Source organism: Mycteria americana, chromosome 1 (assembly GCF_035582795.1).
Source record: "Mycteria americana isolate JAX WOST 10 ecotype Jacksonville Zoo and Gardens chromosome 1, USCA_MyAme_1.0, whole genome shotgun sequence".
NCBI lineage: Eukaryota > Metazoa > Chordata > Aves > Ciconiiformes > Ciconiidae > Mycteria > Mycteria americana.
Window position 1 is genome coordinate 180,744,853 of NC_134365.1, and position 27,956 is coordinate 180,772,808.

The 27,956-nt window shown below is 39.5% G+C and overlaps 1 protein-coding gene across 1 annotated transcript in view; it reads right to left on the reverse strand.

Moving 5' to 3' along the window:
- Positions 1 to 320: 320 nt before the first annotated feature.
- TBC1D4 (TBC1 domain family member 4) overlaps positions 321 to 27,956 on the reverse strand; it is a 116,964-nt gene continuing 89,328 nt past the window's right edge. The window contains exons 12-20 of the mRNA XM_075488330.1: positions 19,875 to 20,035; positions 18,738 to 18,947; positions 14,941 to 15,099; positions 13,188 to 13,346; positions 12,482 to 12,726; positions 9,391 to 9,550; positions 6,939 to 7,108; positions 4,195 to 4,371; positions 321 to 2,590 (exon numbers count right to left, since the gene is read on the reverse strand). Coding sequence (XP_075344445.1) covers positions 2,372 to 2,590; positions 4,195 to 4,371; positions 6,939 to 7,108; positions 9,391 to 9,550; positions 12,482 to 12,726; positions 13,188 to 13,346; positions 14,941 to 15,099; positions 18,738 to 18,947; positions 19,875 to 20,035 — 1,660 coding nt within the window. The 3' untranslated portion in view covers positions 321 to 2,371. The remainder of the gene's footprint in view (positions 2,591 to 4,194; positions 4,372 to 6,938; positions 7,109 to 9,390; positions 9,551 to 12,481; positions 12,727 to 13,187; positions 13,347 to 14,940; positions 15,100 to 18,737; positions 18,948 to 19,874; positions 20,036 to 27,956) is intronic.

Below are 27,956 nucleotides of genomic sequence, written 5' to 3' on the forward strand. Positions count from 1 at the left end.
CCAGCCGAAACCAGGACAGCTAGATCGTAGATCTACAGCATAGAGTTCATTGAATTACTATTCTCAACGTGCATACGTACTAAATGAACTGCTACAGAGGAAAAATACCTTTTAATCATTTCATCTTCTTTTAAGAACAATGCAGGACTATTTTTCCCAATAAGAATTTCTATCCTCCCCATGTCCTTCTACAAATCCTGTGGCTTTTTTCCCCCACAAGGAAACCAAACAGATCCTTTTCATCTTTCATGTAAACAGTACTACTGAGAATGAGATTGGTACTTGAAGTGTAGAAAAATAAAACTAGCCAGAGGCCATGGGAAATGCAGCAATGACATTTATTGGAATTTCTCCAGGCATTACATGAAAAATTTTGTAAGTGAAACAGAGGATAAAGCACATCCAGTGCATCTTAAAAAAAAAAAAAAAAAATTATCTGAATAACCTTGATTCGTTGTAATACACACTACTGCAGTTCCTGGGATTGGTTTTGTATGTACACATCAGCTAAAACTTACTCTGAACAAAATGCAAAGAACTGCCTTTTCACTTGGCATTTTCCCACCTAGTACAATACAATATTCTTGAAATATCGAGACAGATTCCACATAATTTTATACACAGTGTTAAGACCTTGCACCCCAACTGTAAAAAGAAAGACTGTTAAGTAAATCAGTATCTTTAATCAAATAAAACACCATAGAAGTAAAAAACAACAACAACAAAAAAGAACAGGAGACCCCCAAGCCCCTAAGTTCCACAGCAGCGTGCACCAAATCAGCATTGTTGTTCCTCATTTTTATGTTAACATAAAGCATAATACTTAGAAAGCAGTGATACTCAGTCATTGCTTTCTAAATTGGGATGGTCTTATGCATAAAGACACTGCTAGACTTGGCACTTTGCTTAACTGTTTTTCTTACTAAAAAAAATAAGTGTTTTCTGAAATACAGTATAAATGGTAAGAGATAACATGAGCCACTGTAACACTCAATTAACAGTTCAGACATGCACTCCAAAATACGTGTCTATTACATAGTTGTCTAAGCCTTCTCAAAAATTCCACTCAAAAACGTTTTCAAATCTATATGCATCTTTTTATACCTCTATAAACATATTTTCTCCCTTGAAATGATCAGAGCTTACCTACCTTCTGCCCAGAACACACAAATTCATGACTTTTGTTTCAAAAAGAAGACCACAAAGCAGTATTAAAACAGGAATAACCTGGAAAGCATTATTAAAACTGCACCTGTACTTCAGAATCCCCTTTGAAATGTATATCCACTGTGTATGTGAAAACTGAAAGGTACATAATATTTGAAACTTGCTTGGTCCTCTCTCGTGCACTTATGCTCAACTTCCTGCAGCCTCCCTCAATTTTCTCTTCAAATAAAATTTAAGAACAGCTTTCTGGCTCCCACTATGATAAGACAAGGCTTCTTGTAGTATTTCTTTGGTTAAATGAGAACCTCTTACACGCCTAACTCACTCTTACGACAGCAAGTCTCCTGCGGAAAATTAACATCAGAATAAATACCACCCCACAGCCTTGCTTCCTTCCTCCTGTCATCGTGACCAACCCCAGGACAGGTGGAAGCAAACAGGCCGGGAAGGACGTAGCAGTCACCCTTAGCTCTTGTCTTTACAAGTTCTGCGAGTGTGTATAGATACCTGTTTCTTACCTCTGAGCTACGGAGGCGGAGCTATGACGTGATGCTTTTTGTTTCCAGTTCCAACATGCATGTGGAATTACACTGCTGACCAGTACAGCCCAGGCAGTGGATGGCACTAGATAGAGCTCTTTCTGTACAAACCAAGTCATGATACTTATTCTGCTTATTGGTCTGTGCGCACAATGTCAGTAGAATTAAAAGGGAGGCACGCATGAGTTCACACAGATTTTCCACAGAAGATGTGAAACATGCTGCTCTTTGGAGGGAAAATTACATTCTTCTTTTTTTTCTTCAAGTATTATTCAACATACATATATATAAAGACACGCTATCCTCATTTCACTACAAGACAAGCACATCCAGAGTGAATTTGTAGATCACCATTATCTTGGCTTTGACTACTGAAATTTCTCTTTTCCTTTAGGTCAACTCTAAATATACATCTACTCATCATAATTACACATGAGAATCCTTTATTTCCCCATTGTTATTTATTTACACAATCATAAAAAAATTAATAGCCTGAATTTGCATACTGACATTTGAAGGCCCATCTGAAGCTATGAGTGTCCCAGCACTAGTTTTGGATAATACCGTTGCCTATTGCTAAGTCCTTTGAAAGCAGCATACTTATCTTTTCTTTCCCTTTTTTTGAAGAAATGCTGCCTAGAAAACCCTGGTTTATGGCTTACTCCTTATTTTATTTTATTATTGGGATTGTAGTTTACTTCCTTTAGGAGCAGTTCACAGTCAGACAATGCTTCTGCTGGCAAATACTTCATTATCTGCTCAAGAGTCTTTTGATATGTTATCTTCTCCTGTTCCAGGGACTGAATTACAGTCTTCATTTTGTTCTCTCGAGTCAAAATAGTCTCCAGGCTGGATTCCAGACTCTGAATTTTAGCATGAGCAACCTGTAAACAATAACATTATCTTTATAATAAATTGAGACATTCTGAATAACTTTTTTTGCATTATGATATGCTATATGTTAAGGAAAGAACTTAATTACATAGATGTTTCTAAAAGACATCTGTGTAGGCAGATGATACAAGGAATGCCTACTGTGTATCATACACAGAATCTCCTTACAGCGGCCAGATCATGGGAAGGAGACATGCAAGTTGCAGCAAGCAAGGGACAGTTGAGAGTAATAAGGAACTGGAGCTGCAGGGAGAAAAAGGAAATCAGCAGCTGGAGTAGCACTGGAAGAGACGACTTGTCTGACAGTGATGGAGCAATGGGAACTCCATGTAATAAAGTAAATTAGCAGGATGGAGAGGTTAGAGGGAAAGAGAACCTCAACGTTAAGTCTAGAAGCAGACAGTTTTCCCTATTCTCCAGTAAAAGACCTACAGCTTCCTCTGGGAAAGAAAACACTGACTAGTAATCAGAAACCCTGGACCTCAGCAGTAGCAAACATTTCTCTGTGGGAACTGGGGGAATGCTGACTGTTCCTAGGAAAGGGCCCAAGCAGAAGACTGAAGAAGCTATACAAACAAAAAGATGAAGAGGTTAAGGAACTGAGGAAGATGCACTACAGTACGGCACCCTGGAAGAACAGAAGAGCTTCGATAGAGCCTTTCAAATCAGTCATTCATAATTATTCCATGCCCTTGGTGCACTTTCAGAACAGAGGTAAAAGCCCAGGTAGCAGTAAATAAATAAAAATAAAAAGCAAAAATAATAATAGTAAAAAAGAAAGTGATCCCTGTTTTCAATATCAGAAGAACATAGCACAGCATCCTTAGCCCATAAACACAAAAATAATGAGGATTTGATCTTTCCTTTTTTTCCAGCTTCTATTTTCAGGTTTCAGAAGCTGGAGGTGCTCTCTCAGCTCTTCCCAATGCTTGTTCAAATTAACAAATATAACAATGAATGGCCTGGTGATGCAAAAAGAAGAGCTTGTCTTTCAGGAAAATGCAAGACAATACATATTGAAACCTGAAACAAGTCTTGGCTAGGCTATGGGAGAAAGGGTGCATAGTGAAGGAAGAAGAGAAGATTTTTTTAAAGCATGACTTCCTCGGGCAAAATCTGGGGGGCACTCAGCTGCATTCAAGTCTACTAGGAGAGACGACCTTTCAAAAGGAGGACTATGAGCTTCAGCAGAAGGAAACAGAATGATACTGCCTACAAAGGTCTGGAGGAAGCAAGCCTACTGCACTATGGATTATTTCTTAAAACTTTCCAATAGGGAAGCAAAGAGATGAAGGGACAGAGAACTTATTTTTCAGCAAGATACACAAATTTTGCCGACAGATTTTATGGGAGATAAGGGTAGAGATATTTTGAGAAAAAGAAATCTAAATCAAGAAGGAGAAGTGCAAGGAATGCCAAAGCAGCTAAAAATATGTCTAACAGAAGTAAATCACTGTAACTGAGAGAACTGCTCAACTGCATAACGTCTTGCAGTTAGGAGACTTCTCATGTACATTTAAAAAAGATGCTTACTCCTCTATTAGCTGAATCATAGAAATGAGATCACCATGAGTTTGTAGTCTAAGTCATTTACCTGTAGCTTCTCCAACAAATCCATGTTTTGCCTCTTCAGATGACTGTTTGCCCTCTCCAGCTTCTCCAGGGGTTCACCTTCATCAGAGGGATTCACATTTTCCTGCAGTTCATCCTGAAGAACGTGGTACTCTACTTCGTAGGCATGGAGCTGTTTTGAAATATCCATCTCGAACACCTGCCATGAGAGAAAAAACAATTTTTAACTACAATAGAGAACACTTATTCCACATGGATGTTTGGCTAAGTTAATCAAGCTACTCTGCTTGATTAACTTAATGTTTTTTCCTGTTCCTCTCAAGAAAGCATTTTAAGGGGAAGTCTACAGTAAGAGAATTTTAGCATCTTATTGTAGCCATAATAAATCACAGACTTCAGAATAAATTGGATCATCACTTTTACAATTACCAGATACCATCTCTTACTATGACATGTATCAGCAGAAAAGTCTTATTTAATCCAAGAATTTTATAATATGACCAAGTCTTATCATCTCTTGCTCAGGAGTATTAAGACGTTCAAGAAGAAATTTTTAAATTCAAGTCTCACCAGCTTGTGATGGGAGCAGGATCACACAATGAGGAAGAATAATCCAGGAGTCATCAGATCTCCACCCTCAAAACTGGATCTCTTGACTCCAAGTGCCCATTTATAGACTTTTATGAAAATACTCTTCATGGTTACAGTTTCCCTGTGCTCTGTCTCTGCATGAAGATATGCTATTTTCTTACTGAGATGCTTTGGCGACAAAGCATTGTGAAGACTATGGAACTGAGTATCTAACAGTGATGGGACCATATGACCCTTATCTGTTTACACATCTAGTCACAGTCTCTCAGCTTCTGAAAGTTACCAAATAGTTTAAACTAGGAAGGGAAGGATGTCTACAGTGACATTAATTCTGTTCCTCGTTCAAGAGATCACAAACATTACACCAACAGAAGACACACACAGGTCCCCCAACAAAACAAGTTCTGCATTACGTTCACTGTTCTTCAAGTAATTCAAATGAGGTAAAACTTTAAATTACATATGGTGTTCAAGCTGGGCAAATACCATTTTCCTCTATGTAGCTTCCCAGTCAGTTCTTCATCTGTATATTATAGTCCTGCATAATGTCTACACTTTTCTTTCATTATCCGCTATAAGAGGACAGTTCTGAGAATTACAATGCTGGGACAGCCAAATGACTCCACCTGCAGCCAGCCTAGGCAGGAGCAATACGATACAGGCAGTCTACACGTGAATGCAGATCCAGAAGGCTGCTCAGCATGAGACCACACCACAGGCAAGCAGGCGACCTTCCTCTCAGAGCTGAGCTGACCTGCGTATAACCACATCCACCTCCACTCAGGCAACATAACCCATTCTTTACTCAATCAGATGTGGCTTTGCACAAAACCACTTGTGCAAAGTGGTCTTTGAGCACATGCTCACCACAGCAGGATTGCTCTGCAACCCATGCAGACCACAGGACAGAGAATCAATTTCTAATAGTATCAAAAATATTGAACCACCATCTCTATCATTGCCAGAATCAGTGAGTTGTGAAGATAGATGCTGAAGTGCCTTACACAGGTTTAGCATGGCAATCACAATCAGTGCAATGAAGAAATGAAGATTTACACATCGTCTAAAAATGAATTCTTAACTGACAGCACCTGAAACGTTCACGCGTTAACCGAGCCATAGGAATGCATCAGTGTTAACTGCATTCCTGCATATGGAAATGGTTTTCTAGAGCTCTTCTCTTATCTCCGAACTGCTACCTGAAGGGGTAAAACTGCTCACAGGTTTGCAGTTAAGGTACTAGACCGAGGCTCATTTTTAATTTGCAGCTTCAATGCAGAGGAAGATGATGTAGAGAGATGAAGATCCCAGCCACTGACAGTATTTCAAAAGAAGCTTTTCCTATATCGGCATCAGCAATTCTTTGTCTCTCTTTTATTCTCGCCCTTTGCCATGAAGTTGCAATGATACTGATGAAATAACACTACTCCAGTCCTCCTTTCCCTTACCCAAGAAAGGCAGGGATCAGTCCTGAGGGGCTTTTACCTCTGGCACCAAGCACCTGCCAAATGTGATCCCTCCAAGGACAGGGTTGAGGTGAGAAGGGGAAGTTGCATGAGGGCACCCTAAGAGTGATCCCCAGGAGGACAGAAGCTGCCCCCGCAACAGAACAGCAAAAGTTTGCTTGACTTGATTTTAATACAGATCATGAAAACAGGGCCTCATCAGCCTCCTAACTTGTAGGATTTTAAGTTGGAGGTGTCAGAAAAGTTCCTATGGAAGTACCTGGCCCTGTGCAGCCAGAAGTTTGAAGGATCAGGAGGAGATGCTGCCTCTTCCCACCATGGCAAGTTGTGCTTCCCGTCACAAACTGTTGGACCGCTCACCCACTAGCAGAGAGCAACAGCTGGGTTTAGGTTTGTAAAACAAGCTACTTTTACCCTTCTGATGGTGACATGAAATTTATAAGCAAAGTCATGTTTTCCCAATAGCTGGGGCACAAAAGAACCTTTGTACTAAACCTTGAGGTAGCAACTGAAGTCTTGCTAAAATTGCAGTTCAAAACCCACTGAAATTAGCTCATATCGTATTTCTTTACAAGTTACTGGGAAGATGACTCCTTTGCATTTGAAACCACAAGGAACATACGAGAAGACTTTTACATATACATTAGGCATGATTCTTTTACAGTAAACTAAATGGGGGGAAAAAAAGTAAAGAGAAAGACAACCTTACCTGGGTAATAATTTTTTCCATTTGAGGCTGAGTCATATCTGGAATAGTGGTTTTAAGAAAATCAACAATGTTCTCAAAACTCTCACATCCCATTATAGATGTTTCTTGACTGCTAAGTAAGCTCAGTGCTACTTTAAATATGACTTCCGTTCCTTGAAGAAAAATAATGTCTAAAAAAGAAAATCATTAAAATATCTTGAAAACAAGAGCTGAAGTCATTGGATAAATATATATATATTTGCTGGGATGTTTTTCTTTTTAATCAATCATATTACAGATTTATTCAGTTCAGAAGTGCAATCTGTCTTATTTCAACATGAGGTTAAAGCATATAAAAGCATTTTCTGTCATCTTACAGATGTGAGAGAGCATTAAAGAAAATACCGCATGCTTGTTATGTCTGTAACAGTTATCTGCAATAAGCATTTCATTACTGTAGACTATAGAGTGTTAACTAACTGCTAACTGTTTTTAAGTGCATCTGTGACTGCTGAAAAGCAATTGGGAAGCGGATCACAACACAACATACTGACATTTTACTGTTTTCTACAGGCAGAAGCTAGTCCTTAAAAAACGACCATGAAGATTCTATAACCAATCGTATTATTTTCAAAACCCATAGTAGTGATCACATTGGCTACAATTTAAGCCCCAAACCCTTACTTTGAGGTATATTTATGTGGATGTGAGGGGAAAGTCCGGGCTCTGCAGAAGTCAGTAGACACAGCCTGCACAGAAACTGGGAACGTGATCATAGTAACTAGAAACTCGGTCTCGGTAGCAGCGGTGGACTTGCAGTTACTGAGATGAACACAGCACATGAGCAGTTCAGAACGCAGCACAGGCTCTGTCACATCACCGAGAGCAGGGCTACGCAACTGAACAAACTCAACTTCTGATCCTGATACTGAAAGGTCATCCCTGGCTCTAATCCAGTATCACAGGGTAGCACCAGGACACTGGTGAGGCAGCCATCTCATTCATACACAGTTCCTAAAAGTCTCCTTTCTCAAGTCTATGACGCACATTCAAGCAGCATAAATGTAAGTATGTAATTTGTGATGGGTAGACATTAACCACCTGTTCCCAGTATGTGACAATGGCCCATAAGACACTGAAGATGCAGGAATCCAAAGCATTAGGAAGTAAAACAACATAGTGACTTTTGAGTTTTAAAATGGGAACGTGCCTTGCTCAGCTCATTTACAGAGAAATGAACACTGAGCCCCCCCCCCCCTTAAAAAATTCATGTTTCAAATTCAAAGGCTACTGAAGACAAAAAAAGAAAAGAACACTTTAGCCTTGAAAAAAAAAATCAAAAATAAAAAAACCCAAAATGCTTGAGTGTTCCAGAATTCAATAATCCCACTGGGAAAGAGAGGTACCAATCATGTGAATACCACTGAAAAACAGATACATCAATCATTTGTTCACCTAAAGAGCAGCCAGAAAGTTTGCTGTAAAAGGAAAAAAATGCAGTAATGGAGAAATCACTAGGTCAAAAAAAATGAAAACCAAAACCAACCTACCAAACCTCTCTCTCCCCCAAACCACCACACCAAACAAATTAAAAACCTAACACACTCCAGTAATAAAACATGAGACAAAACTCAGGTCGAATTTTTAAGAAAACACAAAAGGTGCCATATGAAAACAGAAAAATAAAACGGAAAAAAAGTCTGATTTAAGAGGAAGTACATGACATATGCTCCTAGGTTCTTGGTGCATATCTGAGCGCAGCGAGTTTTACATTAATAAATAAATTAACAAAAAAAAGGCTGCATTACTAGAGATTTGATTAAGCTGGCAGTTCTTATTGACAATAAAAGAATACAAAACCAAGTACTTGACATGCTGATACTGTAAACACTACAAGGCACAATCAATATTTAAGCTTCTGTACTAGATGTTATCTGAAGAGGAGCATATAATGAAAAAAACTATCTAAATGGAGTAAGAGGCATACTAAGACTAGGAAACTGTTCAATATATACATGAATACCTGAAACAGCCTTTAAGTTCAAGTTTACTTGAATTTTTATCAGAAAGCACTTTAGAATCAGTTACTCAGAAACACTTTCTTGAAAACCAATGCATTCTCTCTTTTCAATTTGCAAGTTCAACAAAATTAACTTTTCTATAGACATAAACTGAATGCTTGATGCGTAAAATATGTTTGCACCAATAAACTTCCTGCTGTTCACACTTCAGAAGTCTCTTGTCTAATAACAGCAGACATACTTAATTCCTCAAGTTTGATGTTTCAAAGAATACATTTCGATTTTCCTCTTTGAAAAGAAGCTGACATCCCACCATGAACAGCATTGCTACTTGCCACCCACGATAGTCACCCCAAATGTCCCTAGTATGTAGAAAACTACTCCCTGAGAGTTTCAAAACACAAGGGACAACATTGTTCTGTTTATTATTGCAATAGAATAAACTTTCTTACCAAATACTCTGGCTACAAATCCTAATGGAAACTGAGATGCGAACAGTGTAAGAAACCACGGTGCAGCATAAAGACTGGGACTGATTTCATTTTCTTCAAGATGATTATACAGGTCTCTGTGATAATCATGAAGAAGCCTTGAGAGCTGATACATCTGAATCTACAGTGCATGAGGGGGTTGGTGGGGAAGGAAGTAGAGAAAGAAAAGTTCAGCTTTACTCAGTTTTCCAAACCATTCCCATTTCACTCGAGGGAAATTAACTCCAGTACAGATGCACTGTAAAATGAAGCTTAATTGTTGCCTAGGGCATCGAGTGATATCTACTCAGGTATAAACAACCCACCCCTAATGAATTAAAACCAACACAGTAGTCAATAACAAAGAACAGTTTGAACCTGATTATTAATGAAGTATCATTTCAGATTCACAGGCTTAAGGTAAGAAGAGAATACATTGATCTAACTTTATCAACAAACCAGAACCTTCAGTCTTGCAGCAATGAAAGTAGAAGTATCTCTTCCAAGATGCCAAAACTCTCCATTAGAGTTGAACTACTTCTGGCTAAATTTACACATTTCAGCTTTCATCCTTCGAATCTTAGCCATATTTTTGCTGCATTTAAAACTCCTATGCTACAATCATCACTTTAGACAGCTTCTGTAGCCGCAGAGTACATTAGATATGGTGGGTCAATAGAGGTGTACCACATACATATTTCCCAGCACACCTCCCACATGCCAGTGGTCCAGAGAAATTTAAGATACTGATGCAGAAAGTGCTGCTATACAACCTGTAAAAGGTTGCAAAGCAAAGTGGTTAGAAGTTGCTATTCATTGCTAAAAATATCACTCTGTGGCAAATTATTTCCTTGCAATTTTGATAGTTTATATTCCACAGTAAGTCACTCACAGCACAGAGCGATGCTTCTCTCAGAAAGCAGATGAGAAGCAGACATATATTGATAAGCTGTCAGGTCCAATTCTGCTGTCAACAGTACCTTATGCTTAAGGTGAATCCATTCCTCAATAAGAAAATGACTTATTGGATGCAGTTACTTTCCTGCTTTTAGTGGTCATGATTCTTCCTCACCAAAAACTGACTGCACTTGAAACCATCTATAGGTCAGCAGTGTCCGCAAGCAGACAGATCACTTCTTATTCACGCAAATTAGCTAAATTTGTGCATACCTTTGAGTCCTTGCTTTAATTGCCAAAGATACTAATTAAGCACAGTTTGGACAGCGTTGATACAAAACACATTTACATGTGAAATTAGAATAGTATCACAGAAGCAGTAAACGAATTGGATGAGTTCATTATGAACTAAGGATCTAGATTACTACTTTTTCCAGACAACAATTAAAAATATAAGTCAAATACGTTTTCATTATCCTAAAGAAACATCCAACATTTTTCTTCTATAGGACAGAAGCTAATTCTGCATATAAGCTTACTTGTGTTTCAGTACTGTAATCGCAAAAGAATTTGCAAGTGTTCTACTCCTGTTAAAGACCAAACCAAAGGGTTAGGCCTTAGTGAGATCCTCTAAGTCATCTTCAATAGTCTAGTTTGTCTCAAGCAGACAAAACTTGTACTTTTGTCTAGAACAGGATAACTGCCTAGGAGCAAACTGTGAGGAAAGAGAGGTCATTTCATTTAAACGGCAAACAGTACTACAAGTGGTAAACCTTCTCAAACTTAAAAAGCGTTCTTCCTAAGAGCTTGACAATGAAAGTTTCAGACTCATTTAAACCAAAAGGTGAAATCCTGGACATCTGAATGCTCTCAAACCATCAGATGTTATTGAAAGTCTACAACTGCAGCATAACATACAAACAGTAAGAGAGCATCTTCTAGGGGAAAAAAATCTCACAACCATGCATCTACCACACTTTGACTGCCCACTGGTTCAAAACTTATTTGGGGGAAGGGGGGTGGAAATGGGATAGGAAAGAGGCAGAACGATGCTCTTTATGGCTGTTCACCCTTAATTCATCATGACGAACTTGTTATAGCATACTTACATCCACAGTAAAACACTCCTTTTCATCATTTTCAGAATAAGCACATACAATTTCTTTATAACTACAATCTATTCTATTGTTCTGGACATTTGCCAAATAAGCACCTGAAGTGACTGGTCATGAAAAGTGGACTGAAATTCCCCCTTAAGTTTTTACTTAATTGTAAGTGTTTGCTATGCAGGGAGCATGAAAAAAAATGAGACTTTTGTATCTGCCTCTTATTTTTCCTCTTTCTCCTCTGTGGATTACAAGGATTACACTTACTGAGGATTACACTTTAACTCAGCAGTGGTATATCCCTTTATAATATTAGGGGTTTATAGCATACAGTTATTTAAGTCAGTGGACAGTTGCATCTCAAGGTGAAAGATTTCTCAAACTCTAAACCCTGAAGTTGATACAGATCTGAAAGATTTTGTCTCCTTCCTAAGCAGCCTTGAGTATCTATAGCTAGCTGTTAAAAGTCTACTATTGCAGAGCATGCATCATTTCATAAGAAAACTACAAGATTAAAAATTCATCTGTTTTCTCTCTGTGTTGAGGGTGGTGGGGTAGAGGACGATGAGAGAAGAGAGGTGCAAATGATGAGGCAAGACAGAGCAGCCCCGAGTACAAATGCCTGTGGAGTACACTGACTGGACACTGGGTGTCACTATTGATTTGACTTGGAGTTACAAGAGAAAAATCTGCATCTAAGTGCTTATGGGCTGAAGAAAAACAAAATCAGATTTATTTTTAAACTCCATCTATACAGATGCATGCATATCGGTTTTTTGGCATAAGGAAGAGAGAGAAGTGAGGAAAAGAAAAGGAAGGGCAAAATAGCAGAGAAAGCAGAGTTTTCAAACAGGAGATGATGGGGATGTGTGACAGGAAAAGTCTGAAAGTTCTGAACTTCTCCGTTTGCAAATTCAGAATCAGAGAGAGGTTTGACAATAACATTTTCATGCACTTCACAACCTCCAAAACAACATAATAAGCTTCATAAGACCCTGGAGAACATAAGCAACCTCTGAGAGCTCAAAACTAATTTAAAACTCTGGTTAGCTTTAGAAGGACTGACTTACCTGCAGTGACATCATGTCTGGCCTGTACTGTTTACGGAAGCCAAGGTCATACATGAGGAATTTCAGCATTTCAAAGGCCTGTTCCTCACTCATATGTAGAAGCAGCACTCCAGCTACAAAGCTTATACCTTGACAATAACCCACTTCTTTGTCCAGCAAAGAGTATGCTTTCAGGAGATTAAAAAGTGATAGCTGTCCTGCTCCCAGGTGGGCAGAAAAGTAAGGATGCGTAGGGAATGTCCGTCCTGATGTAAAAAGAGAAGAGTAGTTGATATTCAATTCTTCTCATAAAAAAAATACCCAGATCCATCTGACAACCAGCACTTCTCTCTTCCCATAGACCTTTTCTCTTTGCTTTCATATGCAGGTTGATTTTAGTCAGATCAATCCATAATTTACCACTGATTTTAGACTGTATCCACTGAGCTCATTTCATATTCTCGTCTGCATAGAACTTGCAGAAGCGACTGCTTGATTTCTCTTTTCAGACAGATGCAGAAGAGCATAAATACAAACAGTATAACCTAAGAAATCATTTGCTTAGAGGATGCTAAGTGGCATACACAGAATGTATCCTGACAACATACAAAGTGGTGCTGATACAGCAGCATCTATCTCCAGCAACAGCTTCCATTAAGAATGGTGTGTTTCCAACTCAGACACATGAAACTAGTCAGAATAATCTCCCAGCTACAAACAGATGTACCTAGATCTACGAGGATGGCGTGCTGTTGAGCAGTCAGTTGTTTCAGAAGTTCTTTGTAAGAGATGTCAGGAGGCTGCTGCTTGTTTGGCAGTCTGTGTCTGACTCGATGTTGCACAGCCAAAAACTGCCAAATTTCTCCCCGACGACTTTTTGGTACACCTGCAGGTCAGTCAAAAAACAAGAGGCCTAAGCAGGGGCACATTTTTAGTGCTACAATACAAGAATTTGCTTTGTCAGAATCTTGACTGTCAGAATCTTTGCCTGTCTGAATCCTGGCCGAACCACCCTGGAGGAACCCTTACAAACAGTTAGCTTCAGAAGTTGTCCACTCTGCAGTGTATTCCCTCAGCAGCCACAGTTCAGTCCCACTAACTAAACGTTAACTACAAACTTACGGTAATTACACTGAGCAGTATACTGGGCAACCAAGGTACAGACATCACTTCTTTTGCCACCTCTGAGCTGTTAGCCTCCAGCAGGAAAAGATGCACAACTACACGCAGGATGCAGACTGTCCTGTTTAGAAAGGCTGAACTAAATTCAGAGGTGTAAAATACAGGGAGGTCCACCTCCTCTTCTCCTTCCCAAAGGGCTGTTCATAGGTTTGGAGTCCATAGGCTTGGAGAAAGATGTACAGACTACAAAATGCTCAGTTCAAACCTAAAAGCATTAATGCTGCATACCACAGGAAGGACACAGAACCACCCATATTGAAAGACAGCATTTCTCTCAAGTCAGCCAAGCACCTGTGAAAGCATAAACTAAATTAAAATACTACTTTTGGACTTTCGCATAATCCCCCTGACTCTGTAAACTGACCTTTGAAAGTCAAAATAAATTGTCAACTCTGCTAATACTTTCCAGAGAAATAATTATTTAACAAGAATACAAATTAGAAAAAGCATATCCTTGTTCCCAACTCCGAACTGCAGTCCAGCAGCAGAAGATAGGGCAGCAAGGAGAGACGTTTGTTGGCAGTCTTCCGCAGGTCACTAACAGGAACCACCTTATTTCTACCATGATTTTCTTTGGTAGCAATTTAAGCTTCCTTTCTGTACCACAGCCAGATTACACTGAAATATAATTTTTCAGCATCTGTAATACAGAGATGAGGGAGGAGGGCACAGCAGTGCCATCTGACTCTACATCCGCATTATACTAACAGGGCCCTCTGGCTCCCCTTCTGGCCTATGGCTAGGCCACAGGAAGACCTACTTTAAGCCAAAATCCCCAGCCTTCACTTGAGGAAACAAAATATTAAAAGACCATAGTCCAGACTCCACAAGAGGTGGTCCTTTTGACTCTCTGAACCTTGGTTGCGATTCCCCTAGGTTTTGGGCACAGTCCACGTTAGACATTATGGTCCTGCCTTCTCAGTGAGTAAGTAAAATCAGAGCATCTGAAACTCAGTCAGTTGGATAGAAGCCACAGACCAGAAACCAGAAAGTCACAGCGTTAGCTGCACAAGCTCCAAGTTCAATCTTCATTGTAATAACACATCGGCACAAGATGCTACTTTCAGGAGTATGATGATACATGTTTCTGCATTGCTGACATTGTAAGCTGTAGACATAGCAGAAACTATTTTCTGTTTGGCAGCAGGAGGTGGGTGCATTTGCAAAAAGAAGGCAACTTTTTCATGATTTTGTGCTATTGGAAAAAGTGTATTGCTGGCAGATTTCCTTTGGTATCAAAAGGCAACAACAACAACAATCTTCAGACTTCATAGTTAAAAGCTATCCTACACAAATACCTTCTTTCAAAGTGGAATGAATATCTTCCATGTCACATCTGATTTTGGCTCTGCAGTTTAGTAACTTCTTATCCCAAACATTTATGACATCTTTCTGACATGTACCAACTTCCTCATAGTCCAGTTTAACTTTTCTTGATTGAAGCTCATCTCTGCTTGCTAGAGCACAGAACACAAAGGAAGAGCACACGGAAAACCAGAACATCAGAAAATTACAAGAGACATCAAAGATGCAAAACCCATTCAAGTTAGATATATCTATCTGATAATCTGACTAGGAATAAATACACTTTCTACAATTTATCAGTTAATAGCTGAGATGGGGCCAGTCTTTTGTCATAAGATGCTGCAGGTGACAATTTAACTTCTATTACTGAACCATGAACATTAGTAATTCATGAAGGACATGAAACCAGTTTTTAAGAGCAAGAAGAAAACCCACTCAACACAGTCAACTTCACCACATCTGCTGCTTCTTTCAACTGCAAAAACACCTTTAATCATTTTTCTCTTGTTTATATTGAACATTAAAATTGCTTTAGTATGGGAAGTCCCAAACATATGAATGTTTATATTAGAGATTTAGGCAAGCAAGCTAGGCAAGTCTTCTAAGCCGAAGTCTGTCACACTGGTCCCAGTTTTTACATGTCCCTTGAGAGAGTCATAAGAGCTCTTGGCACTGCTACCTGGCATCATCAGGGTGACTGGAAGTCAATAGAATGAATCAACATGAACCATATCCAGAAAGGTACATCTGTGCTGAAGCACAGAACTCACGTTGCTGTGTACTTAAAAGGTTTGCTGCATATCGTGTGCTACCTTGCACAAGATATTCATTGCAGAGGACTCACTATTTCTGAAATAAAGCTGCAGAGTTACTCTGGAATTTCATGGAGGAGCAGCTTTCTTTTCCCTCACTGAGAAATTAACTGTGGTTATATTATTATACATGATATGCATGCAGAAAAACACTCCAAGTCCTCATACTACTGGTGTAAAAAACTGGAATCAAGACCTGAATGTGTCTTAATTTACAGAGATGGGTTTAATTATCATTGGACTGAATTGTACATTTCACAACATGACCTCTGAAAGCTGCAATTGAGTTTATCCCAAACTTGCCTTGATCTGTGTGCAGTACTTGCTCCTTTCAGGAGACACCTTCCTCTTACAGATGTACCCCCCTCCCCACCATCATCTCTAGGTGAAAGCAAATTCTCACTAAGTTATTATATAACCTGCAAAACAAGACAATCAGTTCCTTCGCCTAATCAGCACACTTTGGATACAGCCAAAATTGGGTGAATCCGTAAGATCATTGTCTAGCCCACTCCAAAAATGTAGGTGACAATATATTTCCAAAAGCTGTTATGTTACACCAGTGAGACCATATCTATTCAAGACTACAGGGGACCTTGTAAGAAGCAACTATTTTGCAAGGTTCAGTACACTTCCATAAAAACAGGAATGTGATGTCACCACAAGAATTTGCAGTCCAATTGGGGCGATTTTAGAAGCTACCCTATTGCTGTACCATTTCATTTGAGAATGCTTGTTCTCATAAGCAGTATGTGACAGATTTAAGAAAACAGTAACATATCTCAGTGTGACAACAAACTCCAGAATTAAGTGCATGGGTTATCATTCACTGAACGGTACTTTGGCTCTGCAGTTAACCCTACTGAAAGTCAGCAAGCTTGCCTGTTGATCATACTTGCCCTACCTCCTATGCCAACCTTGGTTGCTTACAACCATCCTTGTTAATGTTCTTCCTAATCATTGCAAGGTGGCCTGATACATTTTGTAGTTCTTATATTTCTAGGTGATCTAATGGAAAAAGTAGCTTTTAGCTGCTCAGAAAAAAAAAAAAAAGCAAGTTTGTGCAATTCACAGAACTTACCTTCTGTAAAACAAAGAGCTAATAGTATTCAAGTCTCCTCGACAGCAAAAAGAACAGGAAAAGAGGTTCTATTAATATTTTGCAAATAAAAATCAACAAAACATTAACAGAAAACCACTGAAAACAATTCCACAGCAATTCTAGTCTTAAACCAGTCATATACAGCTGAATAAATTCACAGCTAGGAACCTGGCTTCAAGTAGAGAAATGGCTGCATTTCTGTTATTACCTTTCCCATTCCTGAGATCTACATTTAATTGTAGGCTAGGATGCCAACCACTGCCCAAACCAGCGCTTGTTTGGAATGTATCAGTTTTGCATATATCCTGTTCGCAAAATGGCCCATGTTACAGGAAGGAAGCCTAGAGATAGGTGTTAAGACAGTTTACTTTTCACTCTTTGAAAATAAGATTATGAATTCTAGCTAGCCAGAGCACCAGTTTCGCTAGCAGTACTTATGAACCTGCATACAAGAATGGAGACATGCTCCTTGGAGCACAAACCAAGATGCGGGCTGGCAGATGGGTACCAGTTTCGATTCTCCACTGCTGACACTCCTGTTTTCACCACGAATGATCAGGCGGGCAGAACTTATTTTCTACGTATCAGTTACAGAACGGAAATAACCTCCAACTGAGTCTTAAGGAACTGGACTGATTTAACAGTTTTCAGTACCTCCAGCCACGCAGGGAAGGTACAGAAAAAAGATTGTCCCTCAGCAGCTCATACTACCAGAGGGAATAACATGAAATTAGTCACTACAGCAGGCATCCAGCTTCCCCACCCCACAACAGTAGATTGAACGTTTCCTAAACCAACAAACAAAGACCTTGGCTGAAGTTAAAACAGACTTCTCTGTAGTTGTTCCCTATGAATCTAGGAGTTTCCACATAAGTGTGTGTCAACAGGGAGACAAACTGTAGTGAGAGTGCATAGAGAAATATGCTACATGTATAAGAAATACATTCAAAGGTGTACACTTGTAGGGACACAGAAAGACTTCTCTCCTACTGTTTTTCTCTTCTCCTCCTGCCTTCTCAGTAAGGACCACTAAAGAAGGAAAAAGAGTTAACTGACCTTAACAAGATCATTATGTTTTGTTTGAAGAATTAGACTACCATATAATGAGGTTACACACCATACAGGAGAAGATGAGGGCAGAGAGGACATTTGAAATTTTCAACTTGCACCGAAAGCTATTAGTCTATTATATAGAAAAACTTCTATACGCTAGGATAGACATTGCATCCTGTCTTTCATTTGCGCAAATCTTGACCAGTCATAATAAAGTATCTTAGCCGGCAGCTCAGGCAGCTGACAAGTCAGCATGGCCAACTTCAGATTCAGTAACAGCACTCAATTTTCAGTGTACAGTGCTCATCTTCTGAAGAAAGAACTTTTTGACATACCTCAAGAGCCGGTTGCTCAAAAATCACATTTGGATTCAAATATTTATAAAATACCACTGTGATGTGGTTAATGGACAGAAAGCCTGGACAGAAATGTCATGTGCTGCAAAGGACTGAAACGAGATATAGAGGGTAAGGTTTACCATACCTAAGTGTTCACACAGCATCCATTCTCCTGACTCCACTTCACATTAGAATTCTAGACTTAGTCAGCTAGAACACAGACTGTAGCAACCTTTGTCTAACGTGCACTAAAAAAGGAAAAGTTATCACTTTCTTCTTTAACTAAGGTGAGTAAGAGTTGGCAGGTGGACAGAGAACCTGGTAGACTGTGAGACAGGAGTGGGCCAACATGTTTCTTTCTAGCACTGTTAACCGAAAAGTTACAGAACCACACCTCTGTTTGAGGGGCCCAACACCAGTACAGTTTTCAGCTTCAGGCAGCAGAATTTGTAATAGTTTTTAGGGGTATTTTCTAAATAGCTAACCTTCCAGCTTCTGGTTTTCTTTTTCCATTCGAAGTAACAGAATTTGTTGATGGATGGCTTTTCTCCACAGACTTTGTAGTTCTTCTGAGTTTTTCCTCTCTTCAGTTTTATCTGGACCATCCTCATTTTGCAATACTAGAACAAGAGGGTCCTCCTCCAAGGGTGGAGCAAGAGGGGATAATGGTAACAATTCACTTCCGTCATGACCATCTGCAAAGAATCAGAAAGCTATTACAGGAAACTCAGATTGCTTGACATATCACGAAAATCTAAGTCACAGCAGAACAAAAATAGCTGTCTTCCACATTCAGCAGTGAGGTGCTGATTCCAAAGACAGAGAAAATGCAGTTCAACAGTAGAGAATTATTTTTAAATAAAGCATTTTATTTAAATTAAAGTTATATTGAAATGAAATAAAGCTAAATAAAGGGTCACCCAGTATTTCAACCTTTTCCCCTGCTAGCTCCTTCTACAGTTACAAAGAGGCATTTATCCATAAAGTCTCCTTTACAGCTGAGCTTGTTTACTGCTGTGATTTACCACAGGCTCTATACGAAAAGCAACTTTTTCCATCTGCTAAGCTACACTATACGCAGTGCTATAGCACTTTATGGTCACTAAATATAGAGTTTGTCATTTACCTATGGTCGTGAATTCCGCTAACGGGACTATATCACCGTAGCAGGATTTCAGATATTTCACAGGTTTCTACCTTAAATGAGCTAAAGCTATAAGAATTATTAACACACTCAACAGGTGCTATGTGCAGTACAAGAACAAGGCAGAAAATGTACCATTTTCTGCAAACACTGCTATTATGTAAGCAGGATAGGGTAAAAATCTGCTAACTGTTAAAGAGGATATCTTTGTCAGCAAGAGGCAGTTCTTCGTTTCCTTGCTGCCAGTGCAGCCACAGCAGATTGCAATTCATTTGATTTTGATGACCGAATCCTCTGTTCAAAGCAACAAAGACCTAAAGCCAACTGAGCACAACTGTTCTCTAGTGAGGTTCTAGCAAGAATATTGCATCAAGCTGACTCCTTTGTCCCTTTCATATTTTCACATGTTGCAGTTCACTATAGTAATAACTATTCAGTAACAACTGCTTGTTTATTTTCTTTAAAAGCACACACAGACCTGGATGCTGCATCTTGGAAGGAGATTTATTCATAGGTGAAGCTACCTGCAGGAATATTCTCCGCCGCCAGGAGATGCGGCGAGGTGTGAGCGTGGCCCCCACAGCATTTAGAGATTCACTGCTGCAGACAGTTGATGTTCTTTTCTTTCCCTCCCCATCACTGAAGGAAAGAAAAAGCAGATGGGGTGGTCAAAATCAGTCATCTTTGGAGGAAAAAAAAAAGTCTTTATTAAGACTGCCTAGTGTACAACCAAACCTGCAGGAGCATTTTCTGGGAAGCTTTAGAAGGCAAAGCGTGCTGTGTGTGAGCTTCACCTTGAATACAGAAGTGACCAGTTGTTTTCTTGTAACACAGTGCTGTGAGATTTGCACTATACAACACCAGGAAGAATTCATAGCATTCATAAAGTGCTCAGCTGGAAGCTCAGAATAAAAGCTAAACTTTCTGAAAAGCTAAGAGAAAAATGTAGTAATAGTTAGCCTCTAAGATAGACAGCAATGGGGTTTGCTTTGCCTACATTAGTCTTACAGGGGTGATCTGATGTAATACCCCTAAAAGCACAGATGTTGCTTTAGCAGAGCACAATGCTCCATTTAGTGCCGTTTTAAATGGCATGATGAGCTCACAGGTGAATATTTCATTGGAGGCAATGTTCTGGCCTTCTTATGCAGCCTCTTTCCTGTGCTTCAAGAAGTGGACACTTCACTTGTACAAATGGGGCCAAATGTCCTCATGTTTCATCAGCATCTCCAGCTGAAGGAACAGAGCCTTTGCCAACAGAGGGCTGGCTCAGTTCCTACCACAATGACCTGAAAGGAGCTGATCTCCCCAGTTGCTGTGTGGAAATATATTTACACAGCAATTTTAATAGTAGCTTATGTTGCTGGAAGAGGCAAGGAGAGGATACAGGGAACCTTTACTGGGAGGTCATTTTAAGAGGACACCAAGCAGACCTCTCTACTGACTACTACCAGAGGAAAGGACATTTAGCTTTCAGAAGTACTTGAGCCACTTTCAGAAATATTTCAGCATTTTGCATTTGCAGTAGTAAAGTAGGTGCACAGATCTCATCTAGCAATGGGTACATTATCTGCCACAAATCCTTCCATGCAACGTCAACAGGGTGACACACAACTACAGGCTTCTTGGGAAGACAGCATCAAATATGGGGAGCTGTGTCTGCAGCTTCGTCTTCATCACAGGGAAGACTGCTATATCAACACAGCAGTAGCTACACTCAAACCTTCATCCTGTGAAGAATTTCCATGCTGCAGACAAAGACCCTAAAACGAGTTAGATGAAAGGAAAGCCCAGCAGGTTAAGTGTTCACTATGTTTGCAGTGGTAAGTTAGTTGCAGATGATTGCCGTTTGCCAGTTGCAGTCCGTCTCCCTACATTTGGCTTGCACAAAAGAAGAAATCTGCAAGGGTGGCAGACTACATCTTACTGAAGTTTCAGCTACACCAGTCTACCAGCTACACCATCTCAATCAGCACTTTTCATATCAAATACTCTGTGGTGAATGATAATCCACCAAGCTAGAATTGGCCTTTTTGGTGATCAAAGCTGTCCCTACGCTAATGATCTACAACAGCCCCCTGACATCTGTAAGCCTCAGTGAGCAAACTGGACTCACCATCATACACAGGTATCAGACTCTGCTTCCATATCCTGGCACAGAAATAATTGCGTCTTCAAGTTCACCCACCCAGCATTAGGCACCACCCCTGCTCTCCTCTAAGAACAGCGCTATGGGCTGGGAGCCCTGCATAACAGATAGTCTGAATTATTCTCTACTCCTGATTTACTTCCCCTCAGTTCCCTATGCGTCATACTATTAGTAGATGGTCTCAGTAGAGCCCCACGTTGCACTAACCAAAACAGCAACAGGAAACCCTGTGACAACCTTCTTTGGCTAACTCTTACACAGTCTTTGCTTACACACTGCTTGTGCTAGCTAAACATAGACTACAAAATTAATTTTGAATCTAGAGGTGCTGTTTCCCAAAGGTATTTCAGTCCAACAGTTCTTGGAAATACAGTATTGAGTTTGGATATATTAATCACTATAACTCATGTTTCTATAAATAACTGATGAAACTACTTCTCACTATTTCAAGTCTTACATATCACATGTTAGAGCACAAAAACTGAATCACTCCATGGTTTACTAAATAGAAGCTGCATAACAAGGGAATGAAAATTGCCTTTCTATTGCTATGTACAAAAATCTACATTCAGCTACTGTGCCCCTAAACATGCAGACAGTCCTAGGAATAGTGTTCAATTTACAGTACTAAAATTTACAGGAAAGTCAGAATAAGAGGGTGGCTATTTTAGGGTATGAAACAAAGCTGTTTACATCATTTGAGTCGCAGACTTTACAGTGGGATGGATTAATCACACGTGCTACCCCGTGAAGTGTGCAAATCATACAGTTCTGAGGACCTGTATTTCTGTTGTTAAACCCTCCCTTCCAAAATTCCCCTGGCATTTTAAGCAACTAACATTAATCACCTCCTTTGTCAAAGAGCTGTCTGATGAGTGATTAAAGGAAAACTTTTGAAAGTCTCATGCGCACACCTTGCCATATTCAATGGAAGGGAAGGGCACCTGTGAAAACACCAAGATTTAAGAAAGAGAGGCTAGAAAAGGAACAAAGAAAGTTTCCTCATTTCAAGACAGACAGACAAGTCCTAGCTTAACATCAGATCTGAAGGTGTGAAACGATACCCTAACAGAGTAAAAGCAGGAAGAAGTCAGCGTAAAATGGTAGTGTCTCCTATCCTGTGATGAAATGGTTCAGAAGGTTGGTGCAAAAAACAGGTGAGTTAACTCAATTACATATTCCCCACCTTGAAACAGGAGTTGCACAATATTTATTCCCTAGACTTTACCAACTCTCACACCTAAATTTAACTGGATGGCTTCGCTCTTGGTCATATTTGCAGGATTACTTCAGGTTTTAAGGTAGCCGGGGATTTTAACAGCCAGACAGGTAGGTGCTCTGCTCAGACAGGCCAGTAACACCTCATACAGTTCCTCTAAACAGGATGGGGGTAAAGAAAAAAAGTGTATCTGACCATTAGCTATCAGCTCCCTGCAAAATGAAGAGGTTTATTAATGTAAGCGGAGAAACTAAGAGCAAAAGCAGCTCCAAAACAACAACAACAACAACAACATCTTAAATGGATTTCAGACATTGCTAGTGAAAAGCAGAGCAGAGTTTTCACTACCTCCCAACCTGAGGAAACAGAGACTTTCACAACTTTCCTGTCAGGGCACTGATACCAAACCTCAAACACTCACAGGAAAAATTCTTAAGAGAAGACCCTGTTCTGACAACACACAGGCTTAAACATCTACACAGGAAACATGTTGCAAGGTCAACTAGCAGAAATAGTTCAATCATTAATTCCAGTTTTAAATGATGTTTTCCACTTTAAGAAAAAGTTGCTACCTCAAACTCAAGAAATGTATAACTGCTCTATAAACTATGGATTATAGAGCCTAGACATTGGGGCAAGGCAGAGAATGAATATTTCTTGGGTTATACAGTGACATAGCCACCAAGAAGAAAAAAACGCAACTACTTTCTACAAGGTCCTGTCCTGCTACAACCTACCAACAACTGAGCAAGATGAAACGTACCAGAGTCAATGCACTGCAAATTAAGAGATGGCAGTATATAAAATCTTAACGAACTACAGAAGAGATATTTAAGAATTGAACTGCAAACTAGGACATGATTGCAAGAACTGATTTTGGTTTTTTAACTTTATTTTTATTTATTTATTTTAAGAAAATTACAACTAGATTATGGTACAGCTTCTACATCAGAATATTTCAGCTTGCTAAAACAGGCATATGAAAGGGCAAAGCCAAACAGTTCAATAGAGAAATTCCACAAAATAGAGTATTTCCCATTTATTTTACTTACTGTTCCTGTTTTAATCACTTAACATACCTCCCATGCAGCTCTGGAAAACGCTAACAATGTAATACTCTATATTTCAGACAAATGCATCACAGTTCAGTCTGAAGAATAATGGTTCTCCATAAGGCTACTTAGCCTATGCTCCTGACCCAACACAGAAAACAAAATGCATTCATCAGCTTGTATGCAATAAAAAGTGAAACATAATGCCTCAAATGTTTCAGTCTGTACTTTCATCCTTAAGCTGTTACAAGCAATAACACAAGTACTCAAGAGAACAAAGTACTGACCATCTAAACGTTTTATCTCAGTAACCACAACTCAGTTTCACTAAAGCATCATCCCATTCACTATTCTACCAGATAATGCATAGTATAAAGATGAGACAGCTAGTTGGGGAGGGGGGAGGGAGAAGAAATCCAAAAAACTTGTTCAGATTACAAATGTGCTATTGCTTGGTTTCAAGTACCCAAATCTCTTCCCAAAACTGTTCTTTAAAATGCTCCCAAAGACTGATATTCAAAACCCCACAAAGCTACCCGATTTCTTGTGAACTCTTTACACAATACTTACCTGAATTATTTTGCGCTTGAGTCCATGCAAGCCAACTGACTCGAGAATAAACACTGTTGCTGCTCATGCCAAGGTTTTCATTTTTCCCCAGTTTGCTTTCATTTCAACTTCTTCTCTTGATTGCTCTAAGTAGCAACTGAATCCATTCAACCTACTTTGCAATTTGGAGGCTGAGATGGTACAAAATCCCCCAGATCAAGTACAGAAGGACAGCTAATATTTCAGCTCCCAGGACTTAAGCTGGCAGAAGCCTATATGTAAGCCTAATAAATGAAGTATTCCTCCCCTCCGGGAGGAAGAAAAACTAGTTCCGATCAGTTTACACCTCTCTATTGGTTCTCACTCCTGTCATACATTTTTATTCTGAATAATTGCTTTCTGCTATTTTGTTTAAAGAACATTCTGAAGTATTTTACTTTCTTCATGAGAAATGAAGCTGTTCTAAAAAAACAATCTGTTCAAATTCAAGTGGCGATAAGTCAGCTTAAATTATCCTTGCATAACAATGCAATGAGCAGAGACAGTGTGGACTAGTCAAACCTATGCCGAAGGTTGTCCTATTTTTAAAAGTGCCACTTTTTTTTTATATTAATAAACCAAACAGATTCTTCCAATAGCCTAGTTTTCAGGAATAGCTGTTGAATAAAAGCCAGAAATTCCACAAGTTACAGAAAAGAAAGTTTAAAAACAGATTATGCTCTCAAATTCCTGTTTGTTTACCTCTATGTTGGCAGGATATATTTTTTTTAATCCTTATGTGTGCTTGTGTTCAATATTAAACGTTGCACGACACACTTGTCAAAAGTCAAGATTACGTGGATCATTTCCACCCTAGACTTCTCTCCAGACAAATGAATCAACAAGGCAGTAAAAACATTCTGAAGGCACCTATTAATATTGTGTCGATGCCCAACTTTTCTGCTTTAAAGAATGAACAGTATAGTAAACATATTGGTGTTTTCTCTCTTCCACATAAAGCATCACAGTAGTGATCATTAGAATTAAACCCAAAATGCTCAGCCTCCCCACAAACATTAGGATAAAAGATATGTCTTTCACCATTGTCCTGGTTTTGGCTGGGATAGAGTTAATTTTCTTCCTAGTAGCTGGTATAGTGCTGTGTTTTGGATTTAGTATGAGAATAATGTGATAACACACTGATGGTTTAGTTGTTGCTAAGCAGTGTTTATACTAAGTCAAGGACTTTTCAGCTTCCCATACTCGGCCAGTGAGGAGGTGCACAAGAAGCTGGGAGGGGGCACAGCCAGGACAGCTGACCCCAACTGACCAAAGGGCTATTCCATACCATATGGCGTCATGCTCAGTATAGAAACTGGGGGAGTTGGCCGGGGAGCAGCGATCGCTGCTCAGGGACTGGCTGGGCGTCGGTCAGTGAGTGGTGAGCAATTGCATTGTACATCACTTGTTTTGTACATTCTTTTATCATTATTATTACTATTTTCTCTTCCTCTGCTGCCCTATTAAACTACCTTTATCTCAACCCATTGAGTTTACTTCCCCCCCCCAACTCTCTTCCCCATCCCACCAGGGGGGTGGGGCGGAGGGTGAGCGAGCGGCTGTGTGGTGCTTAGTTGCTGACTGGGGTTAAACCATGACAACCATAGTGAATTTATCTGGAGAATAATTTTTTTTTCTCCTGGCTTTAGGTATCTCCAACACAGCCATTTAAACCCTAGCAAGTCAACTGCGGCTTCGTTTTTAATGAAGGTCAAGACACTTTTTAGGGCATGATTCATGCTCTCTAAATGAAGATGTTCCCAGTGACAGGCACAACTGGCTGCATTAGTGTTCAGGAAGGAAGGTAGATAAACAGGCAGGATCAGCTCTGTAAATGTCAGAATATTAAAGACAATCACATTAGGATGAGAGCAACTGTGCCACAGAAACACCAACTTCTCTCCATTGATTAGCTGAGATGAAGATGCCTACAATCAGGTGAGAGCCACTGTACCCTGGATGTCCAACACCCTAGTACCAGTTTCTGAGTTTGCGACCACATGCCAAGTGTGATGTAAACATGGATCAGAATCATCTACTATACAGTGGGCAATACTTAGGGACACATATCTAATAAGCAGAGTTGCTTTTTAACACACGGCTTCCCAGCTGATCCTAGCTTGATGTTGTTTGCATAGGCCCATTTGACTGCTACAAATGAAACCTCTTTCTAAAAGGAATTCCAATTGAAACTGGCTCTGTTCCTGCACATCAAAGTTCACCAGAACACCAAGAAAAGCTGCCTGTTACATCACATGTAATCTCAAAGCTACATGATATGGAAAGTCAGAATATAAAGAATTTTTCTCCAGTGCAATGTGGCTAGGATACACTTCATGAATGTGTAGTAATCATGATTATTCTTAGAGAGGAAAATGCACTGCAGTTTTAATTAAGAGTTCCTAACAGTTAAACAGTTACACACTGCACTCAATTCCAACCTAACATACTCTCACATGAGAACGCTAAGAACACCTCATGTTGAGCCTATTGCATAGAAGATGGTCCTGTGAAAAATAGCCAAAGGAAAAATAAAACAAAACCCCAACCCACAAAACAACAAACCAATCCACAAGAAAAACCACACCGTAAAAGTTTTGAACTTCCTCTCATTTATAAACTTGATGACACAACACACATTTGCAAGCTAAATCAGGTAACGTTTAAAGAGTTTCAGCCACCATCAGTTGGAGAATATATTTCATTCTCCATTAGCCAGTTCAAGTGACAGTTGGATTACCTCAGTCACTCTTACCACATCAGCATTATTCATTTGGCATTTCTTTCTGACTATATTTGTTGTATTCACTTCATGAACCCAACTAGATGCCAACACTTCAGCCTTGCTATTGCAATTTCCTTACCATGACAGTTCAGGCCCAGTTGCTCCCAGCAAGATCTAGCGCTAATGAGATCCCATTTTCACAAGAGTTTTCACACAAAATCAACATTAAATGGTATCAGAAACCTGTATACTATAAAACCTAAGTAGAAACAGGGTGGTCTTCTGGGAATTACTCCTAATTTGAAGATCTCCCCACCCTACAGTTCAAACTCTATTATAATGAAACATAGTATCTTGACTAGCGCGCGTAATCAAATGCAGAAGGAGTAATATCTGACATTTCAGCTTGGAATCAGCTGGGATTAAAGTACAGCTTTAGTATAATACTCAATACCTAGATTGCCCAAATCCAGAAAGCTAGGTTTAATGGGATCCAGCTGCCTGTACAAACTAACCTGGGCATTGGTTCAGCTTGGACCAAGTCTGCTAACCAAAGGGAACACAGAAACAAAGTTGAACTGGAACCCAAATAAGAGGTAGTCTGTAAGAGACAGGTTATTTTTTTGCCATTTGTCTGTACACCCTGGTATGTACTCACCAGTTTCTTTAATTTCAACTGTAATAATTCGCCTGCTATTTAGTCTAGTGTTACTGCAGCGTAGCAGGGAATGGAAAATCTAGGCATCCAATTCACTTACAGAGTAACTATTGCTGGACACAAGGTTTAGAACAGGCGATATTAAAAGCCTACTTCTACACTGGAAAGA